The sequence below is a fragment of the Hypomesus nipponensis genome, chromosome 1 (assembly GCF_054491055.1).
Source record: "Hypomesus nipponensis isolate SF chromosome 1, ASM5449105v1, whole genome shotgun sequence".
Lineage (NCBI taxonomy): Eukaryota > Metazoa > Chordata > Actinopteri > Osmeriformes > Osmeridae > Hypomesus > Hypomesus nipponensis.
In genome coordinates this window covers 4,933,676-4,945,993 of record NC_140361.1, presented here as the reverse complement: position 1 = coordinate 4,945,993, position 12,318 = coordinate 4,933,676, and the positions used below count along the sequence as shown (strand labels likewise).

At 43.9% G+C, this 12,318-nt stretch overlaps 1 protein-coding gene across 2 annotated transcripts in view; it reads left to right on the top strand.

Annotated features, from left to right (window-relative positions):
* The first annotated feature begins 7,474 nt into the window (after positions 1-7,474).
* The window catches only part of ppargc1b (peroxisome proliferator-activated receptor gamma, coactivator 1 beta), a 34,199-nt gene continuing 29,355 nt past the window's right edge, over positions 7,475-12,318 (top strand). For both annotated transcript variants that reach the window (XM_084706505.1, XM_084706498.1), the window contains exon 1: positions 7,475-7,556. In XM_084706505.1, coding sequence (XP_084562631.1) covers positions 7,476-7,556 — 81 coding nt within the window. In that variant the 5' untranslated portion in view covers position 7,475. The remainder of the gene's footprint in view (positions 7,557-12,318) is intronic.

Below are 12,318 nucleotides of genomic sequence, written 5' to 3'. Positions count from 1 at the left end.
CAGAAACCGTCCTGGCTGTCACACGAGAGCTGTTGTATGACCTTTCACCCCACGTGGCACAAGAGGATTACTAAATGGATACAAAAAAAAGAAAAAAAAAGAATGAAAACTCCCTCCTCCTGTTATTACCAGACCTAACTCTTCCACCTCCATCCTCTCCCACCCCCCCACCCCCCTTCCTCCTCCCCCTTTCAGCTGTTCTTCCTTCCCTCTTTCTGGATTAAATAGTTTTAATGCCGGACCCAATCTGATGTTAGAGATTGTCCAGTGGTGACGTAGTGTAGTAGAAACTGGAGCAGCTGTGAGGCCACGATAAACCCTGACCAAGGCCAGATGATGCTGCGCTTCCCTGGGTCACAACATCCGATTGAGTCTTTTTCACAACGTTGTAGACAGTACCTGATATACTGCAGTGGTGCCCTGCACTAAGTACATGGGTGTGTATTTTAATTCAATTAAAACAGATAGTTCCCGATCATTTTTCTTCTTAGTTTTACAGATGTTTTTATAGCATTATTATGAAGCGGGATTTGAGGAGAGCGATAATTCCGACAGACACCATATCATTGCACTGCCAGTAGCTAGCAAGTTCATTTGTCACCAGGAAACCTTCACATTGAAAGTGTTTTACTAAACCTTAAAACCCAGTGGCAGCAAGTCAGTATACACACACAAGTTGTATACACATCACAGTGATAAGCACCATGGAAAATCCCAGGAGCCGTTTCAGTGGTCGTCCTCTAAATGCCAAGATTGGCGTGCTCATGTGGATGTCGTCCAGAATTGCAATGTGATGATGATCACGAGCCAATTGTATTCAGTTCTTGTCGGATTTAGTAAGACCGAATAGTATGACCGTAAACAGACCAGCAGCTCCAACAGAGCAGCTCAACCAGAGAGTCACCGTAAGACAGGAGGCTGTTTCATTTAGCCGTGATGCTTCATGAGCTCTTCTCCTCATTGCAGAAATGGCCTCATGCACAATTCAATTACATCCAATGTCACCCATGGAGGTGTGCGGCTCTGAGATAAGAGTGCTCCGGTACACAAGTGTTTGTGCAAGACAGAGAGAGGACGTGTGCGAGTGTGTCCGTGTGTGTCCGTGTGTGTGTCCGTGTGTGTCTGTGTGTGTCCGTGTGTGTGTGTGTGTGTCCGTGTGTGTGTGTGTCCGTGTGTGTCTGTGTGTGACCGTGTGTGTGACAGAGAGACAGGCGGAGAGCATATATATCATTTAGGTCATATTTCATTTTTCATACATTTCATGAAACATGAACAGAGTCTGAACTGTTTTATGAAGAAGCAGAAACAGGCAGTTCCTGATGCGGATTCACATGAGTCACATTTGGCTATGGTTGGTTGCTATGTACAACAAAGACTAGAGGGTGGTGCTAGGGGGGAGTTGATGCTTTCAGGACCACTGGGTAATGCCACGATATTCCCCTGATACTTGGAAGAACGGCCTAAAATAAGATAGTACTGGAGCTTCTGGTATTCAGAAGCTCCAGCTGCTGTGCTGCTGTCCTGCTTTGTGCTGGTCTAGTTCCTTAATGCCAACAAGCAAAATAAGAACAGTCTCCCATTATCTATGGCTGTGTTCCTGGGGGAATCTCACACAAATGCACATGCACACATATGCATCACACTGGTTTGACACATGGAAGGACCCCATATTGCGATCTTTAACAACCCTGGTTACATTGCTCCTTGTTGTTATTCTGCCTGCGTGAGTGTGGACTTGTGCGCTATCATCTACACCTGTAAGGATTTGTCAGGGGGCGTCATCGAGTATTTGAGATCTTAAATCCTCAGTGTGCAGCATCGATGTTTATTGCCCCCATTGCTAACCTTTTCTTCAATAGTGCTCCAGTTGTTGTTGAGGGGGTGTAAGGTCATTTGTCCCCTTACATAGCTCTGCCATCATAAATCAGATGTTCCCCAGGAAGGCAGGGGGGGCGGAAGGGAGGCGGGAAAGGACCACAGGTAGGGAGGCAGGAAGAAAATGGTAGGACAAGAAAAGGGCAGGAGAACTGGTTGAGGGGCCAACAGCATCATTACCGACTATGCAGCAGGATTACACTCAGCCTCCTCGACTGAGCTGGCCTAGTTTAGCTCGCCTGGTCTTCATTTGGCAGTTATGCTCTCCAGGGTGGAAACTTTCTTTGTGCTGCACAACTACTCTCGTTACTGTGTCGCTTTTTTATACATTCATTCATAATTCTGTCATTTTCATTCAAGTGTGTCTCGAAAAAGATGTTGCGCTTTCCTCATTTTGAAAGGCATCCATTAGCGAGCATGACTTTTGAACGCTTACTGGAGACATAAAAGATTGTGTGGATGATCAACATCAGATGTTAAGCTTTGCATCCAAAAAAAGGGCATGCCAATCAAATCTAATAAACTTTATACAACTGGTAGTTCTGATCTCAAATCAGATTGTGTGACAGCCAGACATTGTAACTGATAAGCCAAGGATGATAGCGCTTTGTGGTTACATTTATATGGTCACTATGCACCAATCTGCATGATGAAGGTGTGTAGGAGGAAGAAGAAAATAAAACCGGCTGCAGAAGACAGGGAGGGCTGGCCGTATGTGTGAGTGCGTTTGCTCCCCCCCACCCCTTCATGGAAAAAAACCACGACTTTGGAATCCTTTTAATCGTAGTTTAGAACTCTGAGAAGCAGACATTGCCGGGAATAGACACCAGTCCATTCATAAAACAATGTCAGGAATGCCACAAATCCCACGGTGTGTATACTCACGCTGCTCTGAGTCAGTCTCGCACAGTGTCAACCCACTGCACACACACACTCCACCCTGGTAGCTCCATAAGACATGCTTACAGCCCTCCATTGTCTAAACTCCATTCTACTCAGCAAGCTTCTGATCCGCCGCAGCAATCGCACTCTGAGCTGTTTCTATTCCCTGACAACAACGAGGCAATAACGGGGGCTGAAAAGCAATTAAAGTACTCGATTGGCTGGGCTGCGCAGAGAAACTGATGGAGGAACACAGTGAAGTTCAAGTCCAGGTTCAAGAAAGTTAAGAAAGTTTCAGTCCTCAAAAAAAAGCCCTTCCCTTCATCTCATTTTCTTCTGTCTTATACCCTGCCCACCCACCCCTGGCTGGTTCTGGTGTAACCATTTTAAGACCCTATTACTTGAACAACTGGCCATGCCATTTTATTAAAGTGTTGTGACAGTCAAAAGATGCTGAGAACTCGAGTGTAGCCATGCGGAGGAAAGGAGGGCTGGCTGGGCTGTCGAAGTGAGAGAGAAAGGGATAGAGGGAGAGGGATCATGTGATTACAAGGCACGTGTTGGCCAGGGGTACCACAGCTCCACTCTGATCTCTCTCTCAATCCCTCACTCACTCTCTCTCTCTTTCTCGCTCTCCTTTACCCTCCACTCAGAGACAAGGGCCCTGTTCAGCCAATCACAGTGCTGCCTGCCCTGAATGCTTTTGCTATCTGCTGTGTCCAGTCCCCTGCCTTCCCTCCAAAGCCAGAGTTTGTGCTGTGTGTTCTAAGCAGGGGAAGCGCTCCCAGTATTATTTCAGCGGGTCAGAAGGCTGTGCTTCATGCATGTAGCACGCAACGTAGCACTGTGCACCATCTTATATGGTTCTACACCAGTGTGATGAGATTAATGCTTACATGCTTCACTGGAGGGTTTTATAGGTTGCATTAAACTGTGCAGCTCAGTGTTTTTCAAGTATATGGGCAAATGATGATGTGTTTGCATTCAATACAAGTGTAATGGATTATATAAACTGTCCATGCCAAATGCCAAAAGCTGTCCATGACAAGCTTCTTGGTAACAGACCACATGCTGGTACTTATGACGTTGGTCGGTATTTGATGCCATAAATGAATTCAAAGACCAAATATAAACAGAAGGAATGAAGTTGATGTGGCAGACCCGGTGTCAGTCTCACCGAACTGTGTTATGAACGTTGACATGAAGAATTTAATTAGAATGGAGTGAAGTGGCTGAGTGCGTGTTCCCACTGCACCTAGACTGAGGAAAACATCCTCACATTTCCAATCCACCCATGGCGTGCTAGCTGTCGCTCCCGGAAAATCTTGTGTGAATCATATTGATTGTGGAGATCCACATCCAGAGCTGGGGACAAACGTGCAGCTGGGTTATTGACCTCTACACACAGGCCCCTTCTTCCCAGATCAATCAGTGACCGTATGGCTGGTCAGATGGGCCACACTATGACTGATAATAACAGGCCATTCATGGTCAAGAGTCTAGACCGCCACATCAACCAAGAGTAACCAACACAACCGACAGATATATTACTGTAAGATATTCCCAACATGGAAGTCCATGTTTAAATGATCAGTATCAATACATTTAGGACCAGAAGGAACCAACCATGGTTCATCTGTTTCCCCCCGTAGCGGAACACTTGGTTTGGTTGGTAACACTTTGGTTAAAGGGAGCCCATTTGAAGAGTTTTGTATAGTCTGTTTGAACATGAATTCACCATGTCAGGGGAACTTACAGCAGGCATGGCTCAATGCGTAGCTCTGCAAGCATGCGGCCTTCACTTGTTCTATGGTTCATTGACACATACTTGAGTACTTCACTCAAGAAAAAGACACTGCTTAGTACTTCTGACAAGTGCTTGTGTAGGACACTTCATTGCCATTTTGTTGGATACTACAAGGATAAAGACATCAAATTTACATTTACATTTATTCATTTAGCTTTTATCCAAAGCGACTTCCAAGAGAGAGCTTTATAAAAGTGCATAGGTCACTGATAAATCATAAAAACGAGGTAGCCCCAAACATAGTGGGCAGACAAAACATGAAGCACACATTGTGAAAAACCAAATAAGTGCCAAAAGCCAGAACCATAAGAGCATGTAGTAAAACAAGTTACAATTAAACAACATGAACCTCAAAAGTCCTGTAAGACCTGTAGGAAAGCAAGCAACAATAATAATAGCAAATAGCTTCCAGTGTAAGTCTAATGATATTGGCACATGTGTAGAATGACAACTTTATTTAAACAATCTTGTTTCCTTTAGTGTGACATGGAAGATTGCCTCAAGTTGTGGAACAGTAACTGAAACATTTCTGATTGGGATCATGGAACAGTTTAGATGGATAATCTGTGGATGGGTGCTTGTGAACAATATCTGCAAATTATTATATTGCAGTTAAACATTGTTGTGGCTGATTATTAACTATCAATGCCTGCACTGTAGTTAAGTCTTTGCACTGGTCTCACAGTCCTACAATGGATATTGCTGAAGCAGAAAGGACATTTTGTAAGGGTATGTTTGTTTTGAAACAACATCCTTATTCCAACCCATATGGTTCAGTGGTGTGTAATGAGGACTCTTGCCTGCCCCATACTCTGTGGAATCCACACAGGTTCAATTCCATTCAATTATACCTTGTTGGCGCTGTTTGGGGTTACACTTGAGTTATCGGGGGCATCGGCACTTTTGTTATTGGATACGGGCACCTGTACTTCTGATTGGCTAGGTGTGTATATGAACGTTTTCTCAGGCAACGTTGCCTAGGAATAAAAAACACACCTGCAGTTCTCTGCTGTACTCAGAAATGTGAAGTCACACAACTCTGGTAATGTTTTATGCTGACACCTGTAAAATATAATACACGATCCCTTGTTCACATATACAGAGCCAGTAGATACATATTTGGAGTAGATGCATCAGTAGACAGATACATTATCAGATTATCATAGACAGATGGCTCCATAAGGAAATCCTGACCCGATACTGCTGTGCATAGCAAGAACTCAATTACTCAAGATGTGTTTTGCTGTTGTTTAAGACAACATCGACATTCAAATCAGATAAGGGCAACACAGCTATTCAAACTGCATCGTTCCTGTGGCTGTCTGCTATTCGCCACTTGAAAGACTGGGCCGGTAGCTATATGTTAGGATATCAAATAAACGGTTGTGATTGGCCCGACCATATTCTCGTCAGAGGGAAATCTGTTTGAATGGGCGGGTGGCCAGTCCCATCTGCCAGCGCAAATCAAACATGAGCTGGAAGATTCATCTGGTTCCCAGGCTAATGGAACCGTGGGCTTTGTGAGGAAGGTTGTGCACTGTTTTTGAACTATTATAGGAGGGCTTATATCTGCATTACATTCACAGGGTTCTTATTATTCAATTTGTTTCGTACTGCTGCCTCAATAACTATCATACATTAGGGATTTCCACAACTAACAATAGCCTAACATTACAAGGTCAGGGGTTACATTGAACAATTTAGTAACCATAAATAAATAAGTACCCATACATTTGTACTTATGCAATACACATTTGTGATGTACAGTACAAAGGTTAAGGCAGGTTTTAGTCATGTATCTGGTCCAGCCACATTTGACAGTCTAAAGACCAGGTCAAGATTATTGTCCACTAATACCAGCCAACCAGTAGGTGGGTTATATTTGGCACATTCTTCTTACATGGAAGAATTTCCATAAAGGACTCTGAAGGGAAGCGTTAAGCTGGTTCCTCTTATTATAACGGTTTACATGTACCTACACTGCTTAGACTTTTTAAATTATTTAAATTGTGGTAGGCCTTTTTAGAGACTACAAGCGATACAGTACACTTCACAGTGAGACTTTGAAGTCCAGAAATGCTCTTGTGGAGTAGAGAAAAGCAGGTGTGGCTACTACTGACACAACCCGGCTGTGCTTCTGAGCACATACATGAGTGTAGTTCTGTTGGAACCTCAAGCACATGAACTAATATGACACACATACTGTGTAGGAGGCACACTGTGGAGAATTAATAGCAGGCAATTTTACCCGGTTGTTGCTATCGTTTTAGATTGAATCCTAAATTAATGATTAAGTAGGCTAAACACAAGAGTTTAGTGTAGGCTACTAGGAAGAAGTGGGTTTACAGTACTGTCAGTTTACTAAGCCCCTCCCCCCTGTTTATCCCCTACCGACAAATCACTGCCCATGTTATGGTGGGCATGGGGAATCTTTATTTACTTACTTCATACGCCTGCACCGTAAACCACAACAAACTGCCTAAATGCAGAATAATTATGTTATTCATTTACTCCAAATAACATCTGCTATCCATTTGATCAAGGGTATTCTGCATTTGTTAACAATGATTGCTATGGCTCAATAACAATTGAACAACAGTGGGCCAATTTGCATAATATTGAGTCATCCTAGTAGCCTATGCATTTTGAGTTATCTCCGAATGAGGCACACATTAAGATCTGGGTCAATGTTAGCATTTTCAAAGGTACTAGCCATTAATTTCCTTGCACCTTGCCAATATTTACCTCACCTTCTTTTAAAATCTGTCTTGCTATAAGTTTATTCGTGTGATTTGTGCATAACAAAGTGCCAGTTCGGAACTACGCCATCATCCGTCTGACACGGTTATAGCAAGTGTGTGGTAAGCCGTATACTCCGCTCTCTGACTTCTCAGTTCTCATTCACTAGAAGATGGCGGACTGCGCTTCACTGTTGGATGAGGAGCTCTCTTCATTTGTCTTCAGTTACTTGACAGAAAAATCCGGGAGCCAGGTAAACAATGCTTTGTCATTATCTGTGCAGGATTATGGCCACACGGTGAGGTGTTAGTTTTTGCATGTTATTGACATTAGTGCGTGTAATGTCACCGTCTTGGATGCCCGTGACTGTATGACAGCATCCTCGCGCACTGTGTAACCGGTGTCTCCAAGTCAGCCTTGACGTCTGGACTTCACGTGGAGTAATAAGGAAATGTCATCAGCCCCGACAACGTGGTTAAACAGAACTTATAAAAACGAAATATTATTGATAGTTTATTGATTTTGCATTATAACAGTTCCAAAAGAAACGCAGTTTTGCTACTTAAATAAGAGACTTAGGCTACCCTGGTGACTTACTTATATTTAAATACAACTGAATTTATCTTGGGCACGTGGGTAGTCTGAACGTGCGAGAGTTTAAATTGGCTATAAGATGTAGCCTAAATACTTACGAAGATTTGATGAAATACAGTGAACCGTGGAAGTCGAGTTCGACGTACACATGGGTTTAAGCTTTATTTCAGGGATTTAAGTGATGCGACGTGTACAACTAAGCAGAATGGTTAGCCCATCTGTGAAAACTTCATGTGATTATGTTCTCGTAATCGTTTGCGTAATCAGTCGCTGCGTTACAAAACCCGATGTGTTCACAAGGCGACTTGTATATGGAACACCAGTCACAAAATGTAAAACAGTGGTGTTAAACGCCAAGTAGAAGATATCTTAGGGTATAAATTCTGAATTGTGCAAACATTGGCACTGAAGAACTGTCTCGCAACCACTTTTAGTACCGACAGTGTGCCATTGACATAGCAAGTTTGCGATCTAAAAGAGATGGAAATTATTGCATAAGATCCAAAAATCGCGTCAGTTAAGAGCTCAAAGCGATATAGTAATATTTCTAGTCAATGCTTGCACAATTTTTACAGACGTTAACAATTTGACAAAGCCTGCACTTCGTCCCTGATAAATGCAAACAAAAAAGGAAAGGCAGTAAGTGCCAGTGATACAAAGTATCTTGGATTTGAGTATAGCCTCTGCTGTTCTGAAGCTTCACAGAACAGCGGGTCAAGTACAAACGCAGATTGACGTAGTTTTATATTTGGACAGGTTTTGTACATTATGCGATCACTCGTATTTGAACCGCCTTTGCGGTGTTACTTAATGTCTATTCGGGGTTATTTGGTTGAGTGCTTGCCGCGTTCTAACTGCAGGCATCGTAACAGTACTCCATCCTCGTGACCAGAGTTACAGAACACGAAGCTGCTGCAGTCATGTGCTTTCCGCTCTTGTGCGTAGTAGTAGCTTCAGAGCGAGCGAGAGAGAGAAAAAGAGCGAGAGAGAGATGGGGGGGGGGGGGGGGGGGGTCCAGTGACGTAGACCGGGGAGGGCAACACTCCCTCCCGCAGGCTGCATGTGACTGCTCTTGGCAACCTAGCTCACCACTAATCATTACCGAGGCTACTTCAGTCTAGGCCGGTCAAGAGGATGTAAAGATAAATCCGACTTATCGCCACAACACAACATTCCCATAGCCTAGAGGTTAAATGAAGCACGTTTGACATCAATTGTAAATCTTCTCACATTTGATTCTATTGCACCATCTTTTAAAGCTTCAGCAATGTCATTTATCTCACTTCCCCTCATCAAAATGTATTATTCTTAAATAATGTATTTAAACCGTCACAGGGGAGCATACCAAAGTGCATAGCTACACTATAGAAGCAAGCAGTGTCTGGGCTGTCAGTCAATACTGTAGGTCAATTTAACCCTAGTCATTTGCCTGAACTTGCTGAGGGATTTCTGGCAATGTGCCAAGATCTATCCATGATCCTTTCAAATTGCCAATGGAACTCTACTTCCATTATTTAATAGGACGTAGCGACTTTGTACAACCCTATGCTGCACCAGTGGTTCCCCTAAGCTGGGCCAGTAGTCGTGACAAGGTGTGCTGCAGTGCTGTGTTCAACCCCTCTGATGTCTGGTGTGACTCACCTTACCTCCAGGAGCTGAAGCTAATGTATTAGTTCTGCGGACGAGACAGGCACTTAAGAACTGAGGCTGTCCTCGATGGCTCTCTCTTTCTCTCTCTCTCTCTCTCTCTCTCTCTCTCTCTCTCTCTCTCTCTCTCTCTCTCTCTCTCTCTCTCTCTGTCTCTCTCTTTCTCTGTCTCTCTCTCTCTCCCTCTACAGTCTCTAGCCATCTTTCTCATCATAATGTTTCTCCTGAAACGTATGTGGCTCTTTGGTCTTTTCTCTGACCATCTCTCGCGCCGACTGAGCTGTATAATTAACTTGTATCGAACCTAATCTATGCATTGACGAACGCCCTTTTCTGCGTTTTTCCTCCTGCGATTGGACGTTATCAATGGATTGTGTAGGCTCCTTGTAAGACTCCCTGCGTCGTGTCGGTTGAGTCATCGCGTGCTTGTCCCCAGATAACATGGGAATACGGCGGTTTCCTCATCCAAACTCCCTCCAGGGGGGTGTGTGTGCGCATGCCCGCCCGTTTGTTAGTTGCAGGGGGCGCGGGGGTTTGCTTTGTCATGGGTCAGTGTGCATCTCTAAGCCCCAGGTGTGTACTGGTGGGCAGGAGGCATGGAGGCTCGTCCCCCTTACTTTCACTAGTCAGTAGGGATTTTTATATTTAGCTTGGCTTTTTATGTGGGTTACGTGCCACTTCAATCCCTGCCTCTGTATGACTTCACCTCATCCACACTTCCCTCTTCATCTCGCTACTATATCTAAGGATCAGTATCAATGAGGATAATGTGAGATAGAAGCAGCTCTTTTGGGGTAGAAGAGGTGCCGTACTGTAGCCCCCGGCCCCCTGATGTCGTGCTGTTAGGTGGCAGTGTGGCCTTACTTAACCTCTACAGAGGCTTTGTGGTCTTCACAAGGTCTGCATCAAAGCCCCGCTTGTGCATGTCCATCTGGGTTTCGAATCAATCCCCGAGTGACATCGTGCCACTTCTCAACACGACAGAATCGATCACATCTCAAGGAATGCCTAGAGGGAGCAAATGGGAGGTAGTTAAGCCCTACTGCCAACCAATCACTCTACAAATATAGGTTCTTGGTATATATATACTGTAATGTATATATACCAAGTATGTGTGTTGTATGTGGCTATTTTTGTCTGAAAGGGTTGCTGGATTTTATTTGACTGTGGCAAAACCATGATGTTTCTGGGGAGGGTTATGTGATTGCAATGTCCAGACAGAACATCTATTGTCATGTGCACAGCATAACACAGGGTTATTCTCAAATGATTGTGCCATGGCAAGCAATTTTTTTTTCTCAAACAAACAACCAGAAGAGTAACAGGAGCAGGCTGTGTGATGACATCACAGGTGCTTAGGTAACCAGGCTGCAGGTGCATCATGAGGAAACCAAGTTACCTTAGGAAATAGTCAGCACAGAGGAACAAAGGGTTTGCCGGTGTTAAAGGATGGGCTGCATTTCAGATTTGGGGCTAGTACAGTTGTTTGTTATATCAATTGGCATTTGACAATAAGACCTCAACAGTCAATAGCAAATGAATGATGATCAAAAATACTGTGTTTTAGGTTTTTAAAGATGTGGGCTCTAGTGCATTGGTTGGATGAATGAAATGGAAGGATTTGTTCTGTAAATTAGAGTATGACCAGTTACAGTAGGCTATAACCAGCTCAGTTGTTAGAAAGTCGAGTCAGGAATAGTTAACCTTCCAAGTGTGTACACGCACACACACACACACACACAGTAATGTGAACTTGAAATAGCCCAGGTGGCGTGTTTGTGTGTGTGTGTGTGTGTGTGTTTGTACGTATATCCAGAGGACATGGTCAGGGTCACCCGGACTTGCTCAGCAGAAAAGCAGTGAGTGTGGCCCGCCCCCTTTGGAAGGTTGTAAAACAGTAAGAAAGGTTACAGGAAAATTCCAATGTGGGGAGTGTGGCACGATATTGGGCAGTGTTGCCCTCGTGCCAACCCAGACACGGTAACCTGGCACCTGGAGAGACGAGGCAGGCTCAGACCGGCAGGGCGAGAGTGGAGGTTGGGGTTTAGCCAGCTAAGTTACAGACCCAGCTCATTAATTAGAAAAACGTGTACTCAGCAGAGATAACACTGGATATTGACAATAGGGTTGTAAATCAACTGTTAACTCTCTTTATCCTTTGGTTTGGCATGTCACAAGCTTTGACCGTACTGTATGTTTTTCCATGAACGCTTCATGTGTTTTTCTGTTTATTTAATACAGCGTGATATAATAAGCTCGCTTGATAACATATTTTTGCATACAGTCTGGCGGTTTGTAGATGTGGACATCACAAGTTCCTAGACACGTAGTCAGAGCTCATACAGTAACTGACTCTGGGGTTGTGAACCTGCTCCTAGGCCTGTTTTTCTTGGTTGCCACTGGTAGTTGTAGCGAAGGGTTAAGTTAATGCACTTGTTTCAAATGTTCAATGTAGCGACACAATAGCTATTCCTGTATTAATGGCCCTCGTCCGATTAAAGGTTTAGCAGTACACAGAAAAGCATGGCTCACTGAAGTTGAGTATGTACAGGATAGGAAGTGTTGCCAGGTTCTGTAGGCTTGTGCTAGAACTAAGTGAAGTTCGCATGACAACTAGTCTCTTGAGGGAATAAAGAGGATATAGAGGAGGATGATGATGCACTTTCTCACTGAAACCTACTCTCAAAATTGTTTCACTCTTCTTCCTTGTTCCTCTGCTAGAAACACTCGACTTAACCCTTCCGACTGTTGCATGACGCCACCAACACCATTTT